General features: G+C 38.4%; 1 protein-coding gene across 1 annotated transcript in view; it reads right to left on the reverse strand.

The window, feature by feature from the left end:
* Znrf2 (zinc and ring finger 2) overlaps window positions 1–15,009 on the reverse strand; it is a 70,956-nt gene that overhangs the window by 20,945 nt on the left and 35,002 nt on the right. Inside the window, exon 2 of the mRNA XM_021648027.2 lies at window positions 9,570–9,665. Within this exon, the coding sequence (XP_021503702.1) occupies window positions 9,570–9,665 (96 nt within the window). The remainder of the gene's footprint in view (window positions 1–9,569; window positions 9,666–15,009) is intronic.

Consider the following 15,009-nt stretch of genomic DNA (forward strand, 5'->3'; position numbering starts at 1 on the left):
CCCCTTTCTCTCACACTCACAAAAAGAAAACAAACAAAAATCACAATTATATGTTATACCTAATGAAATACTGCCCTAAATGGCACTCTATCCGCTACCAAGCCCTTAAACTGTCGAATACTTTAAAAAATATAACAAGCTTGTAAACAAGATTCAGGCTCTTTGCTTTGATCTCTACAGAGGGGGAAAATCAGTTACTAAAAACCCCCAAAAGCTATTATTTCTACATAATTTTCAAGCTTAATTCATTACTATGTACTTTTAAAATTAGAATGCAGGCAAGATTCACAATAGCAATAAAAGAGCCAAACAATTTGAACGCAGAAACAAACAAACAAAAAAACCAACTCCAAGCCCATTAAAAAACAAAACAAGACCTACTGCATGTGTATAGCTTAGACAGCTTCAGGTTTGATTCTAAACTTGCATGTTATTTAGGAACATTTGGGAGTGGCAGCTACCTCATAAAGCAGTGGAAAGAGATGGCTAATACCTTACTATCTATATGGGCAGGTCATGCTGAGATAATCTGATTAGTGGTCTATACCATTACTAGCAAAAGCAACAATGGAAGAGAAACCAAATCCAGAAATGAACTCTAATATCACTAAGAGTACAATGTATGATCATTATCAGGAACACAAAGTATACATATAACCTTGGCTGAGCATGACTTTAGATACATGTCTCAAGGACATACTCAGTTGTTCAAAACACCAAGAACAACTTAAAAATTCATGTATAAAAAAACTAGTTAATAAACTATGGTAAATCCATCTGCAAAATATAAAACAACAGTAAAAAAGAACGATTCATTTAGAATAACAGATATTTTTAGAAGCTCAAGGCTCAAATTATGTACAAAATGATCATTTAAAGTATATGTAGAAAGAATGTATACTACATGTTTGCATAAACATGAACAGGGACATAGAATAACACTAGAAAGTACTCATGAGACCCTGAATTTCACACTCAACACTGCAAAAGCAACACACACATACACACAGACAGACAGACAGACACACACACACACACACACACACACACACTTTTTCTATTGTTAAGATCACAAGAAATTCAAGCTACCTAAGGTGAGTGGGAACTGTTCACTGGGTATTTCTGCCTCTGTATTGTAACCATGCAAACATACCTAGTCAAAAAGAAGAGTTAATTTGAAAAAGGAGTTAGAGCAAAGATGGGAGGCAGAACACTCAAAGAAACTATATTTGGAAGGCCATTCTACCCTGGTCATGTTTCTGCGCCTCTGGGGATCTTTTCAAGGACATTTTGTACAATGTCAGTTTCAGAGCTACGTGAAGATGTGTCCCAAGCAAAAGGCACAGGTTCCTTGGGCTCCTCTTCATGGCAACTGCTCTCTGATTTGGGAACCAGGGCTTCTGGACCAATGACTTTTCTGGCTGTTATTTCACAAATAATAAATCCTCTGATTCAGACCCCAAAGCAGAGGTTTTCATGTTTTACGAGAGTTCACAAAACTATGGCAGGTAACTGGTTATTGGCAAGGTAAATAAAGCATTTACAGGTCAACAAATGAAAATTAAAATAGTATCAAATGACTAGGGTAGAGCAATTGTTTTGGTATGCACAAACTGGGTTGTGATCACCGTACTGCAAAGTCATCCTCACCATCAAATGATGACATTAAACAGGCTAACACCTTATACGAGACAGAGTAAAAATATAACATTAGGGACCGGAGAGATAGCTCAGCAGTTGAGAGCATTTCTTCTTGCAAACAACCTGGATTCAGTTCCCAGTGCCCACATGGTGACTCACAACCATCAGCAATTCCATTCCATAGAAAACAGTGCCATCTTCTGATTCCACAAGCACCAGGCATGCAATGTGGAACACATAAATATGCAGGTAAAACATTTACACACAATAAACCAGAAATGTAACATAAAAGAGCCAAACACAACTGTGGCTAACTGGCAATCTGACCAGTTCAGGAGGGGGATGCAGGGGGAACTGGCATTCAAGTATGGGTCTGTCTACACAGTGAATGCAAGTATAGCTTCGGCTACCGGAGACCTGTCCTTAAAAAGTGCAAATAACATAGCTATGAAATATTTAAAGCCAAAGACTATGAGGTGGCTCAGCAGGTAAAGCACTTCAAGCGTAAGTGTAAGGCCCTGAGTTTGGAGTCCTAGCACCCATGAAAAAGCAGAGCCTGCTGGCATGCTTCTGTAACTCCACAGTTGGTGAGGTGGGGGGCAGATGGGGACAGATCCCCGAACTCCCTGGAGCTCTCTGGTCAGCTAGTCCAGCAGAATTGATAAGTTACAGGTTCATTAAGATCCTGTCTCCAAAAACCAAGATGGACAGCGAGTACTATAAGATTACATCAATCTTTGGTCTCTATACGCGTGCATATATATGCACATACCTACACTTGCATATATACACACATATATATACAAACACTTGCACAGACATGTACACACATAAAAATATATAAAACCAGAAAATTTTCTTTTAAGCTAATGTCACCAACTCAACTTAAACTTTAAACCTGAGGAAAATTTGTAAAACCAGTTACAGTGGGGGATTTTACTAAAATTTCTCAATCTGTCAGACGTATGTAGACCATGTTTGGTTTGCTAAGACTCCCTCTTAGCAAATATATTGAATATTTCCATGATACAACTAACTTAATTTACATATTAATAAGCTGTTGACATAGCCAGGTATGATAGCACATGTCTTTAACCTCTGCTGAGAAGAGACAGGCAGATCTGAGTCTGAGCCGCACAGGGTCTACATAGGGAACACCAAACCGGTTTCAGATATCGCTATACAGAGAGAACCTATCTCAAACAAACAAACAATAAAAAAACTGAAGATTTTTTCACTCTGTAGAAAACATACTTCACTTATGTTCTAGTTTGCTTCTGTTGCTATGATTAAGACTTTGACCAAGAGGAACTTGGGATAAAAGTGTTTATTTGAATTATACGTGTAAGTCACAAACCGTCACTGAGGCATGTCAAGGAAGGAGTTCAAAAATCAAGCAGGAACCAAAGTCCAGCCATGGAGGGTGCTTACTGGCTTGGTCACAGGCTTACTGGCTTCAGTTACTTTTCGAAAATTTTGTTTTATGGGTGAGTGTTTTGCCTGCATGTGTGTCTGTGTCATGTGTGCCTGGTGCCCAAAGAACTGGAGTTACAGAGGGCTGTAAGCTGTCATGTGGGTGCTGAGAAACAAAGCTGGGTTCTCTGCAAGAGCAGTTAAGTGCTCTTAATTGCTCACTGTCTCTCTAGTCCCTGAGCTACCTTGGGCTGCATAGCAATAATAGCACTACTCTTTTACTGTAGAGAATTGTTTTGGCAATTCTGGGTTTCTGTTGTTCCATATGAAGGTGAGAATTTTTCTTTCAAGATCTGTAAAGAATTGTGTTGGTAATTTGATGGGAATTGCATTGAATCTGTAGATTGCTTTTGGTAAGATGGCCATTTTCACTATGCTAATCCTGCTAAGCCATGAGCATGGGAGATCTTTCCATCTTTTGATATCTTCCTCTAATTCTTTCTTCAGAGACTGGAAATTTTTTTCATACAAGTCTTTGACTTGCTTGGTTAGGTTCACACCAAGGTACTTTACAGGCCAGATGCCCATCAGTGGAGGAATGGATGCACAAATTGTGGTATATCTACACAATGGAATATTACTCAGCAATATAATCATGAAATTTGCAAGGAAATGGTGGGATCTGGAAAAGATCATCCTGAGTGAGCTATCCCAGAAGTAGAAAGATGCACACAGTATATACTCACTCATATAGACATATAATATAGGATAAACCTACTAAAATCTGTACACCTAAAGAAACTAATCAAGAGGGAGGACTCTTGCTAAAATGCTCAATTCCTATCCAGAAAGGCAAAGAGGATGGACATCAGAAGAAGGAGAAAAGAGGGAACAAGTCAGGGGCCTGACACAGAGGACCTCTGAAATGCTCTGCCCTGCAGACTATCAATGCAGATGCTGAGACTTATGGGCAACCTTTGGGCAGAGTGCAGGGAATCTTAGGAAAGAAGTGGGAAACACTAAGATCTGGAGAGGACAGGAACTCCACAAGAAGAGCAACAGAACCAAAAAATCTGAGCACAGGGGTCTTTCCTGAGACTCATACTCCAACCAAGACTATGCATGGAGATAACCTAAGACCCCTGCACAGATGTAGCCCATGGCAGTTCAGTATCCAAGTGTGTTCCATTGTAATAGGAACAGGGACTGTCTCTGACATGAACTGATTGGCCTGCTCTTTAATTACCTCCCCCTGAGGGGGAAGCAGCATTACCAGACCACAGAAGTAGACAATGCAGCCACTCCTCTGATGAGACCTAATTGACTAGAATCAGAAGGAAGGAAAAGAAGACCTCCCCTATCAGTGGACTTGGGGAGGGGCACGCTTGCAGAGGTTGGAGGAAAGAAGGGAACCACAGGGGGGATACAAAGTGAATAAAGTGTAATTAATAAAGAATTAAAAAAATAGCACTACTCACAGGGCTTAATGTTACCGATTAGCAATTGCGAAGATACCACCAGAGACAAAGCCACGATCAGGACCACACTGATCAAAGTAATTCTTCAGCTGAAGGTCATTCTTCCCAAGTGGCTCTAGGTGTGTGTCATGTTGACAGCTAAAACTATGACAGCTTATAACATTATTTACAAAAATCAGAAATATACTTAAATCAAAAATAAACCAATGAATTTCAAAAACAGATGGACAATACTCTGTAACATCATAATCCAAATGACTTTCTAATATATCTCCCTACCAAAATTACCTTTGAAATTAGTAAAAGGAATAATGCATATTAAATTGGTAAGGGCTATTGAAAATCTATGTTTTTATTAAAATGTAGGGTAAAAAAATAGGCTATTTGAAACTTAGCATGAATAAATTTTTAGACTCATTTAAAACTATTATCTTCTTTGAATATATCAATTAAATATTTTAGCTTGACTAAAGCACAGATGATAATAAAAAAAACCCAAAGATATTGTAAAGAGTAAAAAGAATGTGAGAAAATACCATGTAAAAGGTTATACTGATTAAATATAAAATTTAGAGGAAGATATTATTTCTTATTATTTTGAGTGGTTAAAATAGGCTCTCATGTAGCCCAGATTGGACTGAAATTCTGCTTCTCCGGCCTCTACCTCCTGGGTGCCATCATTACGTAACTGCTCCACCACACTCAGGTATAGAAAAGGATTACTTTCAAACAAAATTCCCAGAATACATCGAGGAAATGAAAAGGACTGCACTGATTAAACTGCTGCTAGTCTGCCTTTAAAGAGTAGATGGATTCATAGTTGTGTTATAGCTGACAAAGAGAGCAGAACTTTCTAAATTATACAGATGACTTTAAAGCAAAGGAAGAGTTTCCAAATCATAACATTTGCCTGTGTGTAACCTCAGTAGCAATTTTTTAAATACTCCATGATGATATAAAAATCCAGCAACATCAGAAATTAACACAAATTACACCATTAATCTACCAACATAATCTAACTGCAAAAAAAAAAAAAAGAAGAAGAAGAAGAAGAAAAAAGACTCAAAATTCCAGTACTTAGAGAGGCCAAGGCAAGAGATGAGGCCAGATTGAGGCTGGCCTACGCTATAGTATCTGTTTCAAAAGTAGACAGATTAAGCTGCTTTTTTGTTTTAAAAGAGAGAAAATGACACACACGTTATTCAAGTTCAAAGCAAACATCCTTCTAGCAGGTTAACACTAAGTAAGAAAAGCTGCATGCCCCACTCAGTCATGTCTACCCCACAGTAAGCTTACGAGCGATTCAGTAAGCCAAGAAAACACACAGAAGCGCTCAGTAATAATTCACTTTCAGATGACACTTTCATGCCCACAAAACCCAGACACACTAAAGCCAGTGTTAGATCTCGTTATGAAATATCCTACAGCTGTGTGCCAATGCCTGGTCCCCACACTGTGGTATTATGGTAGTTAAGAAGTGGGTCATTGCTGGGCACACTCTTGAAGAGCCTAACAGAACCACTACCATATCCTTTCATATATTCTCTGCTCCCAGGACACCAAGATAGAGCTTGGTCACATAGTCACATACTTCTACCTCCCAAAGGCCAAAGCATCACCACCTGAAACCATGGTCAAAAGCCAGTCTCCTCCTTTCAAGCTGGCTTTTGGGGTATTTTTGTCACAGCCGTTGAAAACCTAACTAACAAAAGCCAGAACAAACAGCATGGAGAACTGCCATGAATCAATCCCAACAGGACTGAACCTAGACACCAAGGACACAGTTCTCTGAATCCAGACAGATGCAGGCAGACCAGGCTTCTCAACAGAAGCAAGCACAGGATCTCCGTGGATGAATCTCAAGCTGAGCCGTTAGCTTACATTCACATGTCTGGAAAAACCCTCTCCCAGAGTACCTCTACAAATACCTCTATTTGAAAACAAGCCTGAGTGTTCTAAGTGTACATTTTTGTAGCTAGTTAATATATACTTTACAAATACATTTCAAAATTTCAGATCTAGCCTCTTCTGGAAGTCTGGACAAGATACAAGTTACAATATACAAGTATACTGAAAGAGAATTCTTGTTTAAGCATTAACGTGATTAACACCCACCTAGCTGAGTTGGTGTCCATACTTAGGAATTCAAACATGAAGCAAAGTCACGTGACCAAAAGATTCAGCTTCAAGTCATTATTGACTCATTTGCTCTACACTTTATGATAAGATAACAGATGTTTTGTTTAGGCATTAAAAAGGTTACCTCCAACCAGACTCACCACCAGTATCAGAGGTGGTATTCGGGGGCTTTCCCTTGAAAACGATTAGAAGTCTCCATACCCAAGATAGGCAGGCATGTGGCATGTGCCATACCTGTCTGTAACCTAGATTAGTACAACCACCTTCTTCACCTTCACAGCCCATGGGCTAGTTTTAAAGTTAAAAACTAAATAAAATTTTATGACAACTTTGCTTCTCGCTGTAAATGTTTATAAACAGACCCAGGCCTAGTTATTTTTCAGAATGGCTTTAACTTTGTGTGCAAGACATTAGTGTGTGTGTGTGTTTTATTGTCAATAACTGCTAAGTAGCACAGGTAGCATTTAGTGGCAAACTCTTGCCCTTGGAGGAGAAGGCTGCTGTTTTTTTTTTTAAAAAGACTGCTACCATACCTTTCAAATTGCTTTGAGTTTTGTTTTGCTAAAACTCTACAGGGATATTTAGAGGGCTCACCAGGTCACAGAGTCACTCTGATTCATTCCTTTAGGCAACCTACAGTAAGTCTTATTCCTTATACTATTAAATATTCTACTATTTAGAGGGCACTGCTTTGGGAATAACACCAGTGCTCTCTTGCTCCAAGTTACAAGCCTCTCTCCATTCTTTATCTTTGGTTGTACTTACTGGCTTAGCATTCAACAAGACAAGAGTCCACTGTATTTAGTTACACTTTGAGACAATCTAGTAGACAAGTGTAATAACTAAACACAGTTAAATCAGGAAATGAAAAGCTGTCAAATACTACAACATATGCTATGTTCTAGCTATGTTAAAATTAAATGTACTGAGATTATGTGCAAACATACTATGCTTTTTAAAAAACGGGGGTTAATATTAAAGAATAATTCTTTCAAGGCTACATAACAAACATAAGTATGAAATGTAATGGCAGAACAATGGAGCAAGAATGGAAACAAACCTATCTACTTTTAGCCTCAAATTCTGGGCTTGAATGAAAATTTTTTAAGTAACTGAATTTCAACTGGATTATATAAATAAGACAATTTCATAAGGCAAAAAGGTTTGGCTATAACTAACATATACAATGCTATTCAAAGGAACTGCCAGAAGCTATTTCCGCTTATATACTGATAAGTGAATGGAAAGAAATGCTTTGCTGCCACTGTGATCCTAAAGCTAGAAACACTCCCTCGAGGGGAGTCCTCCTAAAGCACTTGGCGAAATTATCTGAAGAATATATTATCTCATTCCTGTTGGTAGATAAGCTCTATCTATCTTACTCATGGTATCATACTTACTGTGTCTTAGGACCCAAAAGACAGCTGCTGAACATAGGCAGTCTACCGAGAGATTCTGCCAGTTACTAGTATTCTTGCCACTCACTTGATTTCAAACTAACTTTTACATCTATAAATTTCAAACCCTGAATGTCTTTTCTTCTTTTTTTAAGTTCCTATCTATTTATTTCTTTGCAGGATATTGCTACATAAATAGCCCAGGCTGGCTTTAGTCTCAGCCATGAAGTTATAGGCAAGCACCACAAAATCCAACTGAAGTTTGTTTTTCTTATTTGCCAAGAGGGAACTATTTTTAATTTCCAAATTTATTCCACTTGACACTGAAGACTGTATTACTAGGGTCAAGATAGAATACCCTAGTCCAACACACCAGACCTAAAGCAACTGCCAGTTAGTGCAAGAATGAAGTTTATCTGTGGGTTGATACATAGGTACATGGTGACAGTAAAGTTTCAGTCTCTACTTCCTGCATTTATTTTCTCCCATTACTTGTCTATCAATTATATTTATGAAAAAAAATCCCTACTCTTAACAATGTATCATTTATTACAGATTTGTTTAAAAAGTTATTTATTTTTATGTGTACAGATGCTTATGTCTGTGCACCACATGTATGCAGCGCCCACAGGGGCTAAGAGAGGATGTCATGCCCCCTGGAACTGGAGTTACATAGAGTTGTGAGTCACCATGTGGGTATCAAGAATTGAACCCCGGTCCTCTGGAAGAGCAACAAGTGCTCTAACCACTGCGAAATCTCTTTGGTCCCTCAATCATTCTATATTCTTAATTTTTTTTCCCCTGAACAGAGTCATCACAAACATTGCTTTTTCTTTACACCTAACCTAAAATATTTCAGTCAGCACAGCAGTTTTCAAAGCGTAAACCAACAATCTTCTGGAGTAGAGACATGAGGAGGTCTAGGTATTGGCCATCCTTCTCATTTAGGCCAAGCCATCTCCCCTCCCCCACAGCAACAAGGTCTGTGTAGTGTATAAGCCTGGCTGTCCCACAACTCACTCTGTAGACCGGGCTGGCCTCCAACTCACAGAGATCTGCCTGCCTCTGCTTCCCAGTGCTGGAACTAAAGGTATATGCCACCATTACCTGGCTAAAACTATTTTTATGGTAACATCATTTGCCTTTTTCATTCTCACTCTCTCCTATGTACCAGTGGAATTTTCCAGGACATCTGATATGTCTTATTTCAAGAAAACTAAGTGTAGAAAAGATGTGATAATTCCATCATTACGCCAGATAGTAAGGTTCAAAAGAAATACAAGACAATGGCCACTCTTGCCATTAAATGTCTTAGAAAATGTACTTATCTTCAATTATTGGTAGATATAACCCAATTAACAGATGATTTTTACACATATAAAGGTATGTTAAGATGAGATTTTGAGCCCTTCCTGCCATTTAAATTTTGCCTCAGACATGAAATTCACATTATTTATGGTAATGCTAAACTGGAAATGCTATTTTAAGGCACTGAACTTACCATTATAGGTTATTCTTGGCTTTGTTAAACACATCACAAGATGCAAATCCATTTCATCTGAGGGTACAAATTTTGAGCACACCGGGCATTTAAATCCTAAAACATAAAAGAAACCCAGGTTATTTAACTATTCTGAATATCAAACTATAGTTTTTAAAAGACATAGACCAAAAGCATTTACAACTTCAATATTAGACTTATAATAATGAATTACAGTACTTACAACTCAATTTGGGGGGAAAAAGGTTTGTAACTAGAATCGTGTGATTTAAATCGGTGCATAAAAATCGTCCCATTATCTTAAACAAGTATAATGAGAAAAGTGAGCTCTACCTAAATTCCCATATTTAGCCTATTACTTACATTATTCTCATTTTTAAATCTCTCTCTCTCTCCACATACACACACAATTTCATGTTAGAATAGCTTTCTATGCTGATCATCTTTGTGAAAATAATCTTTCCCAATTTGACCCAGTAGTCACATTCTTTACAGCTACACAGTACTAGTGTTGGTTTAAATGAGAATATTCCCACAAGCTCCTGTTTGAGTGCTTGATCCCCAGTTGATAGAACTGTTTGGGAAGGATCAGGGGACATGGCCTTACTGGAAAAGGTGTGTCACTGGGGGTGGGCTCTGAGGTTTCAAAAGCCCATGTCATTCCTAGCTAGCTAGGTTGTTGCCTCAGCATGTTAACTCTTGGCTACTGCTTCAGTGCCATGCCTGCCTGCCACTGCCATGCTCCTCACCACAGTCAATGGACTCACCCTCTGAAACTGTAAGTCTCAATATACTCTTTCTTCTATATGTTGCCTTGGTCATGGTGTCTCTTCACATCAACAGAAAAGTAACATAGACAATACCTTAGCAAATATTCTACTTGCCCAGTATTTTAAACACATGCCTGATAAATGCAAAAGTTTTGGGAAGAGCAAAAGCATGTTTATAAGTCTTGAAGGTCTACATTATCCACTACTACACTTGGGAATGTTTTGTGTTTGCACCTCAAAGAGTTTCTATGTTCAAAGCTTCAACATCAACTTTTTCGACATGCAGCCCTTTACAATGAGATTCTAGTATGTGGGGTGTTGGGTCACTGAGGACATATGCTCCAAAACTTAAAGCAGTTCTTATGGGACTCTAGAGCAAGTTTCCCAAGAGCAAGTTATTATAGTCTCAGCCTGAGACTTTAATGGCTCCCTGGCTTCTTGTCGGACAAAGTAATGTCTCACCTCCTAATGCACATCTGCCACTGTGGTGCCAATCACCATGAAGACATTATAAGTGCCAAGTTTATGAGCCTCCAGAAATGTGGGCTAAAGCAGCCTTATGAAATCAGCCATGCTTGGGTACTTCATTAGAATAATGTAGAACTGACATTATAGTAAGTGGCCTTTCTGCCATATGATACTAAGTCATCATACAAATTAAAAATAGCAACAAACCAAAGGAAGCACTTGCAGTCAATTTTCATACTTAAATGCTAGGTTCTTTCCTGCAATATTCAGTGTGGACTAATACTTGCCGAAGTGCTCTATTAAAATCAAACGAAAATACTCAACGGGAGAAGGCTATCTATCTCCACTGTGACAGTCTCTCACCTTGGTTCCCTGGTGCTTAGGCACTGATCACACATCTTGCTGTCCCACTATTTTTTCCACCCTCACACTTTAAGGTGAGCAAAAGATCTGGAAACCTTTGATCTCAGATAGGCAATTTATAGTTTGGCTAGGAAAAATCCAAAATAAAGCAAAATGAAGGACCAGAGTGATCAGTTTCTCCTGGATGTAAGACTCCTCCAGCTACATCCACAAGCACAAAACAATTTAGAGTGTTCACAGTGGCTCAGACAGAAGCTGAACAGAGAAGACAGACACCATGGCTTCTAGAAGGGGGGCCTCCAAGACATCCTGAAGCAGATGTGTAGACAAAAGAAGAAGCACTCTGAGAGATCAGTAACCAGTGATGAAAGAGACATTCTATATCTACTCTAGGATATACAGGTTCTTACGGGAACTGTCTTCTCTCAACTGTGAGGTCAAAGTCACAGGCAGCCTGTTGACTTAAGACTAGAATCATAGCTCATATATGAGAAACTATAAAAAGCTATGGAAAAGAGTTCTCATGCTACTCATTGAATTCTGTTTCCCTAAGTGAAATACACCAGTCTGAACTTTAAAATGTTTTATTTATTTATTTATTTACTTACTAACTTACTTATTGGAGAAATGGCTCAGCAGTTAAGAGCACTGGTTGTATTTGTTTCTCTCCACTTCTCAATCCACTAATCCACTAGAGTAAATAAAATTTCAAAAAAGAAAAGTGAAGAACTTGAGATAAGTCAACAGCAAAAGAGCAAGAAAATATAAGAAGGAGCTGACACAGAAGGTATCAGTGGCCAAGTCTTGCTTCATAATTCTTAAAGGCCAAGATGCAAACACAAGGATGCTATGACTTTCCCTAACAATGATGCATGAGGCTAAAATGTATGGCCTCCAGGCTCCAATTCAGGGCTTACAACATCAAATAATGTTTGAAAACTGGAGTTTCTATGAGTCACTCCTACACAAGAAAGAGCTCCTTGGAAAAACAGTACTTCAAAATCTGGGTAGGGAGAATAGCCAGTTAGCCCAGAATAGTGTCTGTTTCACATAAAAGTGCTGAGAAATTGATACTATAGCAGGAAAATATGACATTTACTGGGAAAAGAACCAACAAAATTCAGCATTTCTACCAGGCACCAGGAGTCATAGTTAGCGTCACTTGTCAACCTACAGTTACCTTGAAGAGGAAACCTCGGCTGAGGAAATGCTCAGATCAGACTGGCTGGTGCCATGTCTTTGACGTTTTCTTAACTGCTAATTGATGCAGGAAGGTCCAGTCCACTATGGCTGCCATAAGAAAGGTAACTGAGCAAGCTGGGAAGCAGCATTTCTCTGAGGTTTCTGCTTCAAGCTCCTGCCTTGGCTCCTTTTAATGACGCAACATAACTGAGCTGAAATAAGCCCTTTCCTCTCCAAGTTGCTTTTGGTCACAGTATTTCTTACTACAACATTAGACCAAACTAGGACCGTGGAAAAAGAAGAGAACAGGAATAAAGAAAAATCTCACATTGAAAAAGAACCATCTTCACAGTTTCTTCCTATACCAACTAAGAAAAATAAACATCAGCCAGGTGGTTGTGGCAGCAGCCCGCGCCTTTAATCCCAGCACTGGAGGCAGAGACAGGCAGGTCTCTGTGAGTCGGAGGACAGCCTGGTCTAGAAAGGAGGCCAGAACAGCTAGAACTACACAGAGAAAACCTGTCTAAAACAAAAACAAGCAAACAAACAAACAAAAACCATCAATCAGGGCTTTTAAGAAACTTTTCTATTAGGCATAATGAAAAAAAAAAGTATCACAGTATCACAGAGAAATACATTAGAAGCAAATTCAAAAGATGGCTGACAAAGAATATTTGCATTATCTATCAAAAACAAATGGGCACTATCTTTACTGTGCTAAGAACTCTTTAAAAATCAATACAAATAAGCCCCAATTCTGTAGTTTTTTTAAGCGGGCAAAATTTCTAAACAGCACCAAGCTTTCTTTGATGTGACATACTGAGGACAGGATACACAAATGTAAACTCCTGTCAAATATAATTTGTATATAATTATGAGGAATTTAGAAAATGCCTTTAACATGTAAGCAAACATAAAATAATACAAAGGAAACATGAACAATCCAAATCCTTTGACTTCCATCTTACATGTTAAAGACTTTTCCCCCAAATTGTTCTCAATTGTCCAGTTATAATAAGTCAAGATGACACTGCATCCATGAAATAAGAATGAACGGCTAGAAAACAGTGATAGAGAAATGGAAGAAAGCGTTTAACGCTGGTGAGATGACTCAGCAGGCTAAGACCCTTGACTGGCAGCCTGAGGGGACTTGTACTGAATCCTCGGAACTTAGGCAAGAACAGACTGAACAGAGTTGTCCTCTGATCTTTACACACACCATGGCATATGTGACTCAAATACACACAAACACACACACAAAATCAAAGTTCAAAAAAATTATGGAATTAAAAATTTACACAGAAAGATGAGCTTTTAATTTAAGGTTAATACTAAAGTCAACTAATGATAGCTAACATTTACTGTGTATCAGAAAACTATCTAGATTATCAATTTATGCCATCATGCTTTGAATTCAGTCTTAACCCCTTAAAGACAAAAGCAGACAGGCTAAGAACATGGACGGATGGGGATGGATATATATATGAATAGGCTACAAGAGGATTCTAACTTCTGGCTTCAGAGTCCTTCACCATAACTCCACACAACTCTTCAGTCTGCCAGGAAGTAGGGCCAAAAGTTAAGGAGGCAGATAATAAAATAAGATCAGTTCAGGTGCACTACTATCCAATTAAACAGAACCACAGAGCTGAGGAAGGAGGAAATCCAATATATCTTTCTGAGCTATGGTTAATCAGTATAGAAAATGAACGACTATAAAAATAAAACAGCCACGTAAGAGTATATCACTGTAAAATTTTAAAAAAGCAATAGAGACTGTAAAAAACAAACAAACAAACAAATCTAAAACTAAAAGGTCCAAGAAGAAAAAGGCAGTCAAAGTAAGATATCTAAAACCCAGGCTTTTTTTTTTTTTTTTGGTAGAATGATAGGTTAACTGCTTTTCAGAATCTGAATGGCATTAGTCTTTTCAACAAAGCTGGAAGCTAGAAAACAAGTCAAACAGTAACTTCAAATTCTAAAAAGGCACTTCATTAAGACATGTAGTCTAAAGTACTACATACTTCCCCTGGGCCAGACATGCAGTTTTTGCTTCAGATAGGCAAGGCACCAAAAACCTTTGCCTCCTAGGACTATTTTCAAGGAGCTTCCAGAGTATGCACTCCTCGAAATTAAGGAAGCAAAGAATGCCCACAAGAAGTGAAGCGCAAGTCTTTGGTGAAAAACCATGTTGTTCAGAAGAAACTGTGAGGCTAGAAATGCAAAGTGAAGGAAGGGAGGTCTAGAAATTGAATTATTTCTAATAACTAATATAGTTATTTACTGGGAGGACTTTCCAAACTCTTAGAAGGAAAAAAAAATATCTTATCAAAAAACAAATATCTTCAACTACTCAAAGACTCAGGACCCAAGAGATAAAGACACAAAAATCCAGGCATGAACCAGCAAGTAATGGTTAAATACATGTATGTAATCAAACTTCCAAATGTTTCTCTATAGCTCTTGAATGCAACACCACCCCAATCTCCTACCATAAACAAATTTTTTTTGTTGTTGCTGCTGTTGTTTGTTTTTTCAAGACAGGGTTTTCCTGGAACTCACTTTGTTGACCAGCCTGGCCTTGAACTCTGAGATCTGCTTGCCTCTGCCTCCCACATGCTGGGATTAAAGACGAGGGTGAGCCACCTATGCCCTGC

This window comes from Meriones unguiculatus, chromosome 3 (genome assembly GCF_030254825.1).
Source record: "Meriones unguiculatus strain TT.TT164.6M chromosome 3, Bangor_MerUng_6.1, whole genome shotgun sequence".
Classification (NCBI taxonomy): domain Eukaryota; kingdom Metazoa; phylum Chordata; class Mammalia; order Rodentia; family Muridae; genus Meriones; species Meriones unguiculatus.